Here is a 13,209-nt window from a genome sequence, read left to right as displayed (position 1 = left end):
CGAGGACAGCACCAGCCAGGCAAACTTGATACAGAAAGGCAGGGGTCTGGCACCAGGGGTTCAACAGGCCTGTGGGTAGGACAAGACTGGGAGGGAAAGAGAAGCAGAATGAAGAGCAGGGGAGGGGCTCAGAGGAACGGCAGAGGAGTGCGTGATTTGGGTTTGTCCTTTCTCTTGGCAGCAGCAGTGAGGAGAGCCTCAGGAAGGACACAGAGCTGTGGAGCAGCCCCGGTGCCCCAGAATTGAAGGATGGTGGCAGGAGTGCCTCTGCCCCAGAGCTCTGCGTGCTGGGCCATGGGCTGCAACGGGAGGCCAGCGCCAGCCGCACGCAGGACAAGCCCCAGAAGAAGAAAGTGGCCGGATAGAGTGGCCAACGGAGTCGCACTAATGCCAGTCACCCCAGAAGGCAAAGGGTGACAGCCAAGTGTCAGGCTGCCCTGTAGATTGAGGGCCAACCAAACTCCTGAGGTGTCCTGGAAAGGCCTGGAAGGTGCACTTCCTAGCAGTTCTGCTCAATACTAAACAATCGCTGTTTTCAGTCCCAGCTCCTGGTTTGCCTTGGAGGTCAAAGATCAACTATAACTTTGGACTCCACAATGACACTCTAATCCTTCAACTACTGGCCTTAATTTAGAGGAAAAATGTGTTTATCGCATGCTTGATGGGCCACCTGGGTTAGCTCCATGAAATCATTTCATCCTCACAAAAATAAATGAAGGAGATAGCACTCTCCTGGTTTTGCAGGTAAGGAAACCAAAGCACCACCCCCTCAACCTACCCAGTGACTTGCCTGAGGTCACACAGCTAGGAAGAGAACAGAGCAAAAATGTGAACAGTTGCGTGGGCACTAGAATCTATTGTTTTTCATTACATGTCATTGCCCATTAGTATTCTATTACTCCATCTGCCTGACGCATACGTACTTGTACAAATGGTTGGAAACCTTTGTTTTTTTAAGGTTGAATACTGACACAGAATGCAAGGCCCTAATAAGAGCTTTGTTTAGAAGCTAATTGCTCCAGAGATGAGAAGACTGAGGTGGAATTAAGACACACAATCCCACCCACCCTCTTTCTCTTCCTTTCCCAGCTCAGCACCAAAGCCCTAAATGCAAAACTTACAGCCCTGTCTCGCAGTCAAGCCGCCGCTCAGGCTAAGCGTGTCTCCGAGGCGCGTCTCAAGCGCTCTGTCCTACGCATCCACATGCCTCTCAGACTGAGTGGGCCCAACCAAGCCTCCCAAACAAGGCAGCTTATTCTCCATGCCCCATGGGGGCTGGAGCTCAGGAGGCAGGGCGGTGGGGGTAAGGTGCAGACATACAAACTCTCCCAGGGGCGTCTCGGCTACCTTTATCCGGGTCACCTGCAGAACTTCTGCTGGTGTTGAAAATGAAGTGAGGAATGAATGGTCATTGGTGCCCAAAACGGGCTTCTGCCCGCAACGAGCTAGATATTTGATGCAGATCTTGGAATTTTTCCACTGGAGGCTGTGGAGTGCTTTCTATTTAGAAAAGAATTTGCAGTAATTGGGTGATTCAATGCCGGCTCAGTGGGTTGTCATGAGACAAGAATTCTCACCCACGGGGTACAGCAAAGGGGCAGCCCTCCAGATCTGCGGCAAAGCTGAATGTTTAAGTTTGGGGAAATTATATAGTACAAGTCCTTTCTTGTTGAAATCGATCATGACTCGAGAACGTGTTAAACTGGGTCCTAAGCCGAAACTACCTCCCCCGGGATAGGCCATGTGTTCAAGTAAATAAATCTCACCTGAACTTGACCAATCATTAAAATATGAGTGACAGGGGTCATCTCTCCAAAGAACCCATGGAACAGGGATCAAACTACCAAGAGGGCCCACAACCAGCCCCCACGGGGAAATGTGTGTGCGCACCCAGCTGTATGCTCACGTTTGCTCCGTAGCTGCACTCATCCTGAGAGCAGAACTCAGGCAGCAACAGGGCCGGTTCTCGGGCCCAGCCCCACCCCCGGGTGGGTGGGTAGACCCTGGGAACTGCCTGGGCTGCGGGAAATGGGAGGGAGTCCAGCTGCCCAGGCAGGGCAGGGCTGAGGTAATTGTGTGAGAACAGCAGGTTTAGGAAACTTGCTTGACATAGAGCTGAGCAGTCTGCCTACCTGGTTAGGCCTGCAGAGTGGGTAACAAGGGTGGGGGGTGGGGTTACTGGGGCGGCTGGGCGCTGAGCGGGCGTGCAGAAAGCAAGCAGTATGGAGAGACCCAGCTCCCAGCAAAAGGACTGGTCGGAAAGTGGGTCCTGCCCTGTGCTGGGGTTCAGAGACAGACTTCCTGGAGGTCCGAGGAAACAAAGCAGAACCCCAGCAGCAGGGAGACTGGACAGTGACGCGGATGGTGAAGCTGGGATACAGCGTGGGGGGCGCAACCACAGGGACGATAAAAGTCTAGTGACTGGAACCAGGAAAGAAGCAGGAGTCAGGTCCACAGGAAGGGGAAGTGAGGCTGAGTCTCTAGCCCAGGTTCCTCCTGAGAGGGCCTCATCCTAGAGGTTTGAGGCTGGCATGAATGTATAGGTGGGGGCTGAGTGCACCCAGCTGCAGCAATGGGAGCTAGAAATGGGCATTCAAGAGCTTGGCAGCATGTTATGTCATAAAAGAAGTCAGCATTAGAAAGAACATCCTAGAAGAGTTTGGAATGAACCACTGCTGTCCTCCATGAGCCTGGCAAGAGGCTCTCTGAGATGAAAAACTTCCCCCTCTGCCAAGCCAGGCTCCTGAGCATCAGCCAACACTCCCTCCCCGACCCTACCACCCTGAGCTGCAGGCAGCGGTGGGAAGATACAGGGCTCCCAGGGCTCCTGCCATCAGCCGTGGGGCAGTTCCCGACTCCCCCTCACTCCTCCGCATTTACTGAGCACCTTCTTGTGCCAGGACCATGCTAGGCTCTGCCATGTATATCCCCATGTGTGACGTAATGAGGGGCCTCAGGAGCCTCCAGGCTCAGGCTGCAGGGACAGTTAGCTCCTGTAGACATCAGGTTGCTCAAGGACTCAAAGGCCTCAAAAGTCCCAAGTTAGCTCCCCTGGGGGCAGATGGGGAGGGGTTGCTAAAGCCAAGGGGCTGAGAGTCAATAAAGGTCAAAGGCGAAGCAGTGTCGAGCTGACCAAAGATGGGTCAAAGATGCGCTATTTTGGCTACTGTCCCAACTACCAGGTTTAGCCAAATTCCTTGTGCATTACACCGTGTACAAAAGAAATTTAATCTATCACAACAGATCTCTAGTGCGGCAGCAGCAGCTCAGTGCCAGCCCTTCTGGAGACCAGGCCTTTTCTTTTCTCAAACCCATGTCTTGGGTTCTGCCTTGGAGAGCAGGCTGCTGGTGGCCAGTGGCTGCTGGTGGCCAAGCCCAACTCCACAGTTTCTCAGATGGGTCACTCTTACCCACCCTCCCCGCCTCCATCCAAGAACCTCATCCTCGCTGAGCCCAATCCACCTCCTGTGCTCAAGGGAGAGGGGAGGTCAGGTTTTTTTGTTTTGTTTTGTCTTTTTTAATTAACTGCACCGATAGACTCAACCCATCAAGGATTCAAGAGTCTGCACTTTTTCTTCACAGGGTTGGAAACCAAGATGGAATGTTGGGTATGAAGACAAAAGAGAGCCAACCACAGAAGATCCATTTCAGGGGTACATATTGCACCCATATTCTTATTTGAACCTACATCTTTCTGGGGGTTACAGCCTTCCTCCTCCGCACCCATGGAGACCCCCAGAGCTGCAGAGAGGGAGGTGTTCAGCCGGCTCTTTATCTTTTTCAGCCCCAGGGAAAAAACACAATTTTCTGGTTCTTCTATCAGAAGGATTCATGGGGGAAAAAAAAAAAAGAGCGAATATAATATCCTGGAGAAACAGTGATAGCTTTTTGCAGGTATAAATGCAATCTTCACAATGAACTGTAACTTCCCTCCACAGCGCAGCTCTGAGCAGTTGTTTGCTAAAAGCAGTATCTATTTTCCTTCCTCAGATCATATACCCAGATCAGAACCTAAAATAATCCATGTTGATAGAAAGTTCAGTGAAAACAGACCAAAGAGACTTCTTTTTCATTATGAAGAGCTTATGTTTGACACTACTTTCCTCATAAAACTCTACAGGGTGAATGAAAGGGATTTTGAGAAATGTATTCTTTTTTTCTAAAATAAACCAGTGTTTTACATGTACCAGGGGAGCCCATACAGTGAATGGTATAAGTGTCAACATGTTTGTCAATTGATTATCTGGTTGATGGCTTCCAGCCTGCCAACACCCACTCTATCTTTCAAAGGAAAGCTTTTCAAAGATAATATCTTTTTAAGTAGCCCACATCAAAGATTCTGCTGAACTGCTATAAAGTCAATGTGTTCTGAGCCTACATTAACAGAACATGTTATACTGCACTGTTTTACTCCCTGTGCCTACTTGAAGTTTAAATAAAGCTCCATCAATCCATCTAGACATTTTTATGAAATGTAATTAAAGATGCATTACACACGCAGAGGAGCAAACAATTCGCTCAGCACTCTAACTCACTTTTACGGAGGACCCTGAACTCTGCTGGCTTGATGACACTCACGGACTTCAGAAAGTAACTTCACGGGCAGTCTGTGGGCCCTGCACCGGGTGACTATAGAATTTGACTGGTCTGGGAACCCTGGTTCTAAATGCTATAATTCCAGACACCCTGAAGCCTAGCACACGAGTCATCATTATCTGTTTTGGCTGGAATGATGGCACTAGCAGGATGCAGGTAATGCCCACAGGCAAACCTGATGGACCTACATTGGAGGAAGAAGAAAGAAAGAAGGAGGGACGTGATCAATGTGATGGTCACCCTCAGGAATCAGAGTTGATCACACTCCGAATGGTTAGAATTAGGACACAGGAGCTGATGCCCGACACTTCCATCACCCCACTCTGTGACCTGGCTTCATTCCTAACCCATCTTTTGAGCCATGTTTTTGTTTTGAATGTTCGGCTCTGCCATCTGCACTTTTTTTTTAAGATTGTGATTAAGAAAACGACTCAGTACCTGTCCCCCTCCTTCCAGATCTACATTTTGATTCTCAGAGAAAGTTAAAAACAGCTGCCAAACTCAGCTCGAATTGACTTCTATCTCCGAAGTATTCCATGTCTTTGAAAGTGGAAAGACTTTAAAACATTTTCCTTGCAATCACAACTACATGTGTCAAGTATACCAAATGCAAGAAAGCAAATTAAGCTTCGGAATCTCCCATTTATTCCCCTCATTGAGGCTCAGTCAGATGGTGGGAATGACTTTAGTTTCTTCAGAAAGCAGGTTTTACTGAGATGAGGCTACAGTTAATAATGATATCTTTTCTTTGTGTGCAACACTGCTTTAGGAAACTTGCTTTGCATAGAGCTGAGCAGTCTGCCTACCCGGTTAGGCCTGCAGAGTGGGTAACAAGGGTGGGGGGTGGGGTTACTGGGGCGGCTGGGCGCTGAGCGGGCGTGCAGGAAGCAAGCAGTATGGAGAGACCCAGCTCCCAGCAAAAGGACTAGTCGGAAAGTGGGTCCTGCCCTGTGCTGGGGTTCAGAGACAGACTTCCTGGAGGTCCGAGGAAACAAAGCAGAACCCCAGCAGCAGGGAGACTGGACAGTGACGCGGATGGTGAAGCTGGGATACAGCGTGGGGGGCGCAACCACAGGGACGACAAAAGTCTAGTGACTGGAACCAGGAAAGAAGCAGGAGTCAGGTCCACAGGAAGGGGAAGTGAGGCTGAGTCTCTAGCCCAGGTTCCCCCTGAGAGGGCATCATCCTAGAGGTTTGAGGCTGGCATGAATGTATAGGTGGGGGCTGAGTGCACCCAGCTGCAGCAATGGGAGCTAGAAATGGGCATCCAAGAGCTTGGCAGCATGTTATGTCATAAAAGAAGTCAGCATTAGAAAGAACATCCTAGAAGAGTTTGGAATGAACCACTGCTGTCCTCCATGAGCCTGGCAAGAGGCTCTCTGAGATGAAAAACTTCCCCCTCTGCCAAGCCAGGCTCCTGAGCATCAGCCAACACTCCCTCCCCGACCCTACCACCCTGAGCTGCAGGCAGCGGTGGGAAGATACAGGGCTCCCAGGGCTCCTGCCATCAGCCGTGGGGCAGTTCCCGACTCCCCCTCACTCCTCCGCATTTACTGAGCACCTTCTTGTGCCAGGACCATGCTAGGCTCTGCCATGTATATCCCCATGTGTGACGTAATGAGGGGCCTCAGGAGCCTCCAGGCTCAGGCTGCAGGCACAGTTAGCTCCTGTAGACATCAGGTTGCTCAAGGCCTCAAAGGCCTCAAAAGTCCCAAGTCAGCTCCCCTGGGGGCAGATGGGGAGGGGTTGCTAAAGCCAAGGGGCTGAGAGTCAATAAAGGTCAAAGGCGAAGCAGTGTCGAGCTGACCAAAGATGGGTCAAAGATGCGCTATTTTGGCTACTGTCCCAACTACCAGGTTTAGCCAAATTCCTTGTGCATTACACCGTGTACAAAAGAAATTTAATCTATCACAACAGATCTCTAGTGCGGCAGCAGCAGCTCAGTGCCAGCCCTTCTGGAGACCAGGCCTTTTCTTTTCTCAAACCCATGTCTTGGGTTCTGCCTTGGAGAGCAGGCTGCTGGTGGCCAGTGGCTGCTGGTGGCCAAGCCCAACTCCACAGTTTCTCAGATGGGTCACTCTTACCCACCCTCCCCGCCTCCATCCAAGAACCTCATCCTCGCTGAGCCCAATCCACCTCCTGTGCTCAAGGGAGAGGGGAGGTCAGGTTTTTTTGTTTTGTTTTGTCTTTTTTAATTAACTACGCCGATAGACTCAACCCATCAAGGATTCAAGAGTCTGCACTTTTTCTTCACAGGGTTGGAAACCAAGATGGAATGTTGGGTATGAAGACAAAAGAGAGCCAACCACAGAAGATCCATTTCAGGGGTACATATTGCACCCATATTCTTATTTGAACCTACATCTTTCTGGGGGTTACAGCCTTCCTCCTCCGCACCCATGGAGACCCCCAGAGCTGCAGAGAGGGAGGTGTTCAGCCGGCTCTTTATCTTTTTCAGCCCCAGGGAAAAAACACAATTTTCTGGTTCTTCTATCAGAAGGATTCATGGGGGAAAAAAAAAAAAGAGCGAATATAATATCCTGGAGAAACAGTGATAGCTTTTTGCAGGTATAAATGCAATCTTCACAATGAACTGTAACTTCCCTCCACAGCGCAGCTCTGAGCAGTTGTTTGCTAAAAGCAGTATCTATTTTCCTTCCTCAGATCATATACCCAGATCAGAACCTAAAATAATCCATGTTGATAGAAAGTTCAGTGAAAACAGACCAAAGAGACTTCTTTTTCATTATGAAGAGCTTATGTTTGACACTACTTTCCTCATAAAACTCTACAGGGTGAATGAAAGGGATTTTGAGAAATGTATTCTTTTTTTCTAAAATAAACCAGTGTTTTACATGTACCAGGGGAGCCCATACAGTGAATGGTATAAGTGTCAACATGTTTGTCAATTGATTATCTGGTTGATGGCTTCCAGCCTGCCAACACCCACTCTATCTTTCAAAGGAAAGCTTTTCAAAGATAATATCTTTTTAAGTAGCCCACATCAAAGATTCTGCTGAACTGCTATAAAGTCAATGTGTTCTGAGCCTACATTAACAGAACATGTTATACTGCACTGTTTTACTCCCTGTGCCTACTTGAAGTTTAAATAAAGCTCCATCAATCCATCTAGACATTTTTATGAAATGTAATTAAAGATGCATTACACACGCAGAGGAGCAAACAATTCGCTCAGCACTCTAACTCACTTTTACGGAGGACCCTGAACTCTGCTGGCTTGATGACACTCACGGACTTCAGAAAGTAACTTCACGGGCAGTCTGTGGGCCCTGCACCGGGTGACTATAGAATTTGACTGGTCTGGGAACCCTGGTTCTAAATGCTATAATTCCAGACACCCTGAAGCCTAGCACACGAGTCATCATTATCTGTTTTGGCTGGAATGATGGCACTAGCAGGATGCAGGTAATGCCCACAGGCAAACCTGATGGACCTACATTGGAGGAAGAAGAAAGAAAGAAGGAGGGACGTGATCAATGTGATGGTCACCCTCAGGAATCAGAGTTGATCACACTCCGAATGGTTAGAATTAGGACACAGGAGCTGATGCCCGACACTTCCATCACCCCACTCTGTGACCTGGCTTCATTCCTAACCCATCTTTTGAGCCATGTTTTTGTTTTGAATGTTCGGCTCTGCCATCTGCACTTTTTTTTTAAGATTGTGATTAAGAAAACGACTCAGTACCTGTCCCCCTCCTTCCAGATCTACATTTTGATTCTCAGAGAAAGTTAAAAACAGCTGCCAAACTCAGCTCGAATTGACTTCTATCTCCGAAGTATTCCATGTCTTTGAAAGTGGAAAGACTTTAAAACATTTTCCTTGCAATCACAACTACATGTGTCAAGTATACCAAATGCAAGAAAGCAAATTAAGCTTCGGAATCTCCCATTTATTCCCCCCATTGAGGCTCAGTCAGATGGTGGGAATGACTCAGTCAGATGGTGGGAATGACTTTAGTTTCTTCAGAAAGCAGGTTTTACTGAGATGAGGCTACAGTTAATAATGATATCTTTTCTTTGTGTGCAACACTGCTTTTTCAAAATGCAAGTGTCCACATTGTTTTTATTAGATTTTTTTTTAATCCTATAAGATGAACGAAGCATTTTTTTTTTTAAAGTACCTTTTACAAATAAAAAAAAAAAATGTAAGCAGAATAATGTCAAATATCTTGCTTGCTACAGAGACACACTGCCAGCTAGTGTCAGAACTGGTCCCCTAGCCCCTGGCCAGCCTTGGTTCTAACACCTAATGAGAGCAGTAGATTGCTCTTAGAGGGCATCTGAGGAGGGAGGTACAGCCATGGAAAAAGGCACCACAACCTTCTTTGGAAGAAATTCTCAGTTTACTCCAACATTTACAAATAGGAAATTATTTTTCACATTCAGCCAAAGTCCAGCAGGAATTTTAGCCATTTCTCTTAAACTAGCTTGGATGGAAACTCAAAACAAAATATCTAAGAGAATTTTTAAAAATAATAATCCCCTTTATGTACCTTAACTGCTCCCACACATGCACATATAAAATATTTTTTAAGAAAAAAATTAAAGCAATTAAGTCTTTTCCAAAAAAAAAAACCAAAAAGCTTTGTTCTTCATTGCCATGAAGCCCCTGCAGGGGCAGGTGACACTTTAGGAGACAATACTTACACTTTATTGCCAGTGCCCCAGAGCAGTAATAAGCAGTGGATGAGGCAGAGAGGAAATACAGACCCTGGGAAACAGATTACCTTCCTGAAAATTATTTATCTAGCTTTTTTTCCCTCTTCTGAAAGGAAACAGGATTGGCTGTGTTTACAAAACCTGGTGACTTTTTAAAGCTATTGTTTAGTTAATGGCCGCAAAGGTGCCTGGATCACTTTCTGGATATAAAAATTCTCAAGGCAAACCCAAGGTGAGTGACTGCTAATAACAGCTGTCAACCCACATGGAGGTAATTATAAAGCCGTGATTAAAACAAAACCAAACCTTCAAATGTTATAGCCTTCTTCACTGAAACACCAGGTGACAGGATACGGAAAGCCATAAAGCCCCCTAAATAAGCCCCAGGAATGATAAGAACCAACCGGAACCCCCAAGTGTCCCTGACTCAGAAACACCCGCCTGGTGAGCACAAGGTGATGGTGCCCTGCCTGTCTGCACAAGGTGGGCCTGGAGCCCAGCTGGAAACAAGTGTTTCAGGCACCGCTTCTCTAGCCTGCCTGATTTTAGGAATAACCTGGCTGCTCGATGATTTGCAAACTCTTAGATGCCTCTTCCAGGGACAGATCTACAGCTGAGATTAAGAATCTGAATGTTTAACCAACACCCCAGCCCTGTCTCCCCACCTCTTCCCCAAGCAATTGTTTTCATCAACCACGTTTGGGAAATATTGGCTGAGGGATGCTAACTCCCAGGTGTGGGCTAGCCTGGGAACCTAACGACCCCTGAGAGCATCGAGACTGCAGCAGAGGTTCTCAACCTTGAGGATTTGTAAGAATGACAGAGGGTCCTGATTCATTAGGTCTGGAGTATGGCCTAGGGGTCTGTACTTCAACAAACACCACGGGTGCTGCTGTTGCCAGCAGCCACAGCCCGCACTGCGCCTGTGCCTTCCCCATGCCAACATCCTCTGATCACGGCACACCTGCAGCCTTCCCTTTTTCCCTCTGTAAAGCGTTTTTACTCTTCTACCTGCCCTTGCGTCTCTGCCAGTACACAAGTGACTGTGGCTGACTCCTTTGCTATAGCAAGCTGTGCATGAAGTCCTGGCTTTCCTCACCTGGGTGGTCTTTGTTTTGCTGCACCAATCCTACCCCCACCAGGGCCATGGGTGGACAGCCAAGTGTCTGCAGCATGCCTTAGTGATCAGAGCAGACCTAGTGGACCCTCTCTGCCCTGAAGTTTTGAGGGGCAAAACTCTGAAACCAGACTAACTCCTGGAGACCATGGGGTTTCACCTGGTCCTCTCACAGGGCTCCGACTGACACCCTTTGGGGGGATGGGGGCGGATATCTCAGAACCACAGAGTACCCTGGAGGAGGTCAGGGGCTTTGGCGTCAAACAAACCTGAGCACAGATCCAAGCTCTAGTCACTTCTAGCTGTGTGTAGGGTCTGTTCCCCTCAATGTGATCCCTGCCAGGCCAGCAACATCAAAGTCACCTGAGGGCTTCTTTGAAATGCAGAAACTCAGGACCCCACACCAGACCTGCTGAATCAGAATCAGCACTTTAACAAGATTCCCAGTAGTTCCCACGCACTGGCTGAAGTAGCCTATGAAGCATCTCTGAGATGCACCCGGAAATGGGGAGAAGAATATCTTCCTTAAGAGACATTGAGAAGCACGACCGACTGGGAACACTGCAGACACTCAGCTGAGAGGCTGGCCCCTCCCCTCATCTCCGTCTTCCTCCCTCCATCACCAGAAGAACAGCCGATCCTCTACTCTCATCGTCTCTCCCTTTCCTTCCCTAATGACAGAACTGAGTTATAATGACAGGAAAATGCTTTAGCAAGAAAGTGTTTTTTAATCCTCCAATTCATTCTGCCTCCAGCTGAGCCAGAGGAGGGGGTGGGGGATGGGGAGGAAGCAAGCGCTGCCTGGAGCAGTTTCCAAACTTCGCAGCTGAGGGACATGTCAAGTGAGGAGAAAGGGAAGGCAATTGAGAGATGACAGGCCCCCAAACGGTGAGAAGAGCCCCAGCTCCCAGCAGAGAGGGCTGAAAGTGCTCTACCCTCTGAAAGGAGCCCAGCCAGGCTGACAGTGGACCTCAGGCCCCACAAGGCCCCGAGGCATATTCTTCTTTCAACTCCAAGGCAGGAGAAACCACAAGACCCTGATCATAGCTGCTCCTAAAGCAATGACTACCCTCCTACCCGCCCCGCCCCCCAAAATACAGTAATGGTCAACGTTCAAGGGCTTCCTGGGCTCTTGGCCTTGTGCTAAGTACTTCACAAGAATTATTTAATTATCACAGTAGCTCAATGAAAGTGGGCATGATTGTCATCGTCTTGCCACCCATCTACCACACACACACACACACACACACACACACACACACACACACACTGGATTGATAAAGAAAGATCGGAAAGGTCAACAAATGGATCTAAGGCCACAAGCCAGCAAGAAACAGTACCTGGACTGGAGTCCAGCCCCTCTGACCCGAGTGCCTAGCCTCGGTCTTCATCCCCAACCCCAGGACACCCACAGGCTGCCAAGTGAGGAGAGCTGGCAGGACAGAAGCCTAGAGGGCCGAAGCCATTGCCACTTTTCTACACCTTTGTTTTTGCTGTGGCTTCAGAATCTGGTCACCCGTGGGAATTACTTGAAGAAGAGAAAGAGAGGGCAGAGAAAAGAGAAAGAACGGAACTAGACAGCTGCCTGCGGCCCACCCCCAATCACTGAACCGGAATCCCTGGGAATGCGGCCCGGACGTCAGTATCTTTCAAAATCTCACCAGATGGTTCTGGAGCATAGAAGGTAGGAGAATATGCAGAGAAAATAAGAGGTGGGGCCGGTAGGAAAATATTCTAAAATCTCAAAAATTTCAATTGATGAGAAAGGAAGTCCTAAGCAGTCACATGTTCCCAAATGAGAGAGAATCTTCTATAACTGGAGGCTCTACTCCCATCCCCAGGAGCATCTTAGGTAAGTAGAGTTCCTGGCCTCGCACCCAGCCAAGCAAAGCCCCGCTCCTGGCCCCCAGGACACCCTTAGTTTCCTACCGCCGGCCTTCCCTTAGGCCCCATTCTTTCCGACACTCCCAACAGCTCTCCTCACCTGGCAGCCTGTGGGTGTCCTGGGGTTGGGGATGAAGACCGAGGCTAGGCACTCGGGTCAGAGGGGCTGGACTCCAGTCCAGGTACTGTTTCTTGCTGGCTTGTGGCCTTAGATCCATTTGTTGACCTTTCCGATCTTTATCAATCAGACAATCAGACCCAGGTTACTAATGCGTTAACTTCCCTCTGTTTTAAAAGTAACAACGCGGAAAACCCTTTGAGATTGAAATTTCCCAAGGTGCCAGAACCAGCCCAGCCCAGCCCCAATAAGGTTGCGCCAGGGGCATCGCCCAAAGCCCAGGGCTGCGGGGGACTAGATTAAAACCTGAAATAGCAAAGGAAAATAGAACGAGGCAAAGATTTAGTCTTTGCTTTTCGGCTGTTTTCAGTTGTTTTACACACCTCCACCATGCGAGTGGGTGCAGAGCACAGGGGACAGAAGCTCTGGGTTCGAAAATGTACTCGGAAGACAGGACAGGAACGCAGGAAGACAGGACAAAGACATTGAGCTTACTTTCTGCCTTTGAAATCCCTGCCAGACTTCACGTCTTTGGGTTCCTGTAGTTCTAAAAAAAAAGTCCTGAAATATTCTGAAAAGCTATAGGATCTTGACAAGCAGAAAATTTAATCTCCTGACCAAATCCAAAAAGTTTGCTCAGATTCGGAGCAAACAAAATCAATTAAATTGTGTAAAATTTAACGCATGTTTAAAATCAGCCTCTTGAGCATTTTTGATGGCTCCCGGGCTATCAGGCTTTACCCTGGTTCAGTCAGAATCAACAAAGGGGAAGTGGGTTGCAGAGAAGCCCCTGCTGGGGTCAGGATTAGGTG

The 13,209-nt window shown here is 48.4% G+C and overlaps 2 protein-coding genes across 2 annotated transcripts in view; one reads left to right on the top strand and one right to left on the bottom strand.

Annotated features, from left to right (window-relative positions):
* Window positions 1-365, top strand: part of CUNH2orf71 (chromosome unknown C2orf71 homolog) — an 8,667-nt gene extending 8,302 nt beyond the window's left edge. The window contains exon 2 of the mRNA XM_011370764.1: window positions 182-365. Coding sequence (XP_011369066.1) covers window positions 182-365 — 184 coding nt within the window. The remainder of the gene's footprint in view (window positions 1-181) is intronic.
* An 826-nt stretch (window positions 366-1,191) lies between these two features.
* Window positions 1,192-13,209, bottom strand: part of TOGARAM2 (TOG array regulator of axonemal microtubules 2) — a 52,441-nt gene continuing 40,423 nt past the window's right edge. Inside the window, exon 17 of the mRNA XM_011370763.1 lies at window positions 1,192-1,500. Coding sequence (XP_011369065.1) covers window positions 1,192-1,500 — 309 coding nt within the window. The remainder of the gene's footprint in view (window positions 1,501-13,209) is intronic.

The sequence above is a fragment of the Pteropus vampyrus genome, unplaced genomic scaffold (genome assembly GCF_000151845.1).
Source record: "Pteropus vampyrus isolate Shadow unplaced genomic scaffold, Pvam_2.0 Scaffold173, whole genome shotgun sequence".
In the NCBI taxonomy this organism is placed as follows: Eukaryota; Metazoa; Chordata; class Mammalia; order Chiroptera; family Pteropodidae; genus Pteropus; species Pteropus vampyrus.
This window is presented reverse-complemented; position numbering and strand designations above follow the sequence as displayed.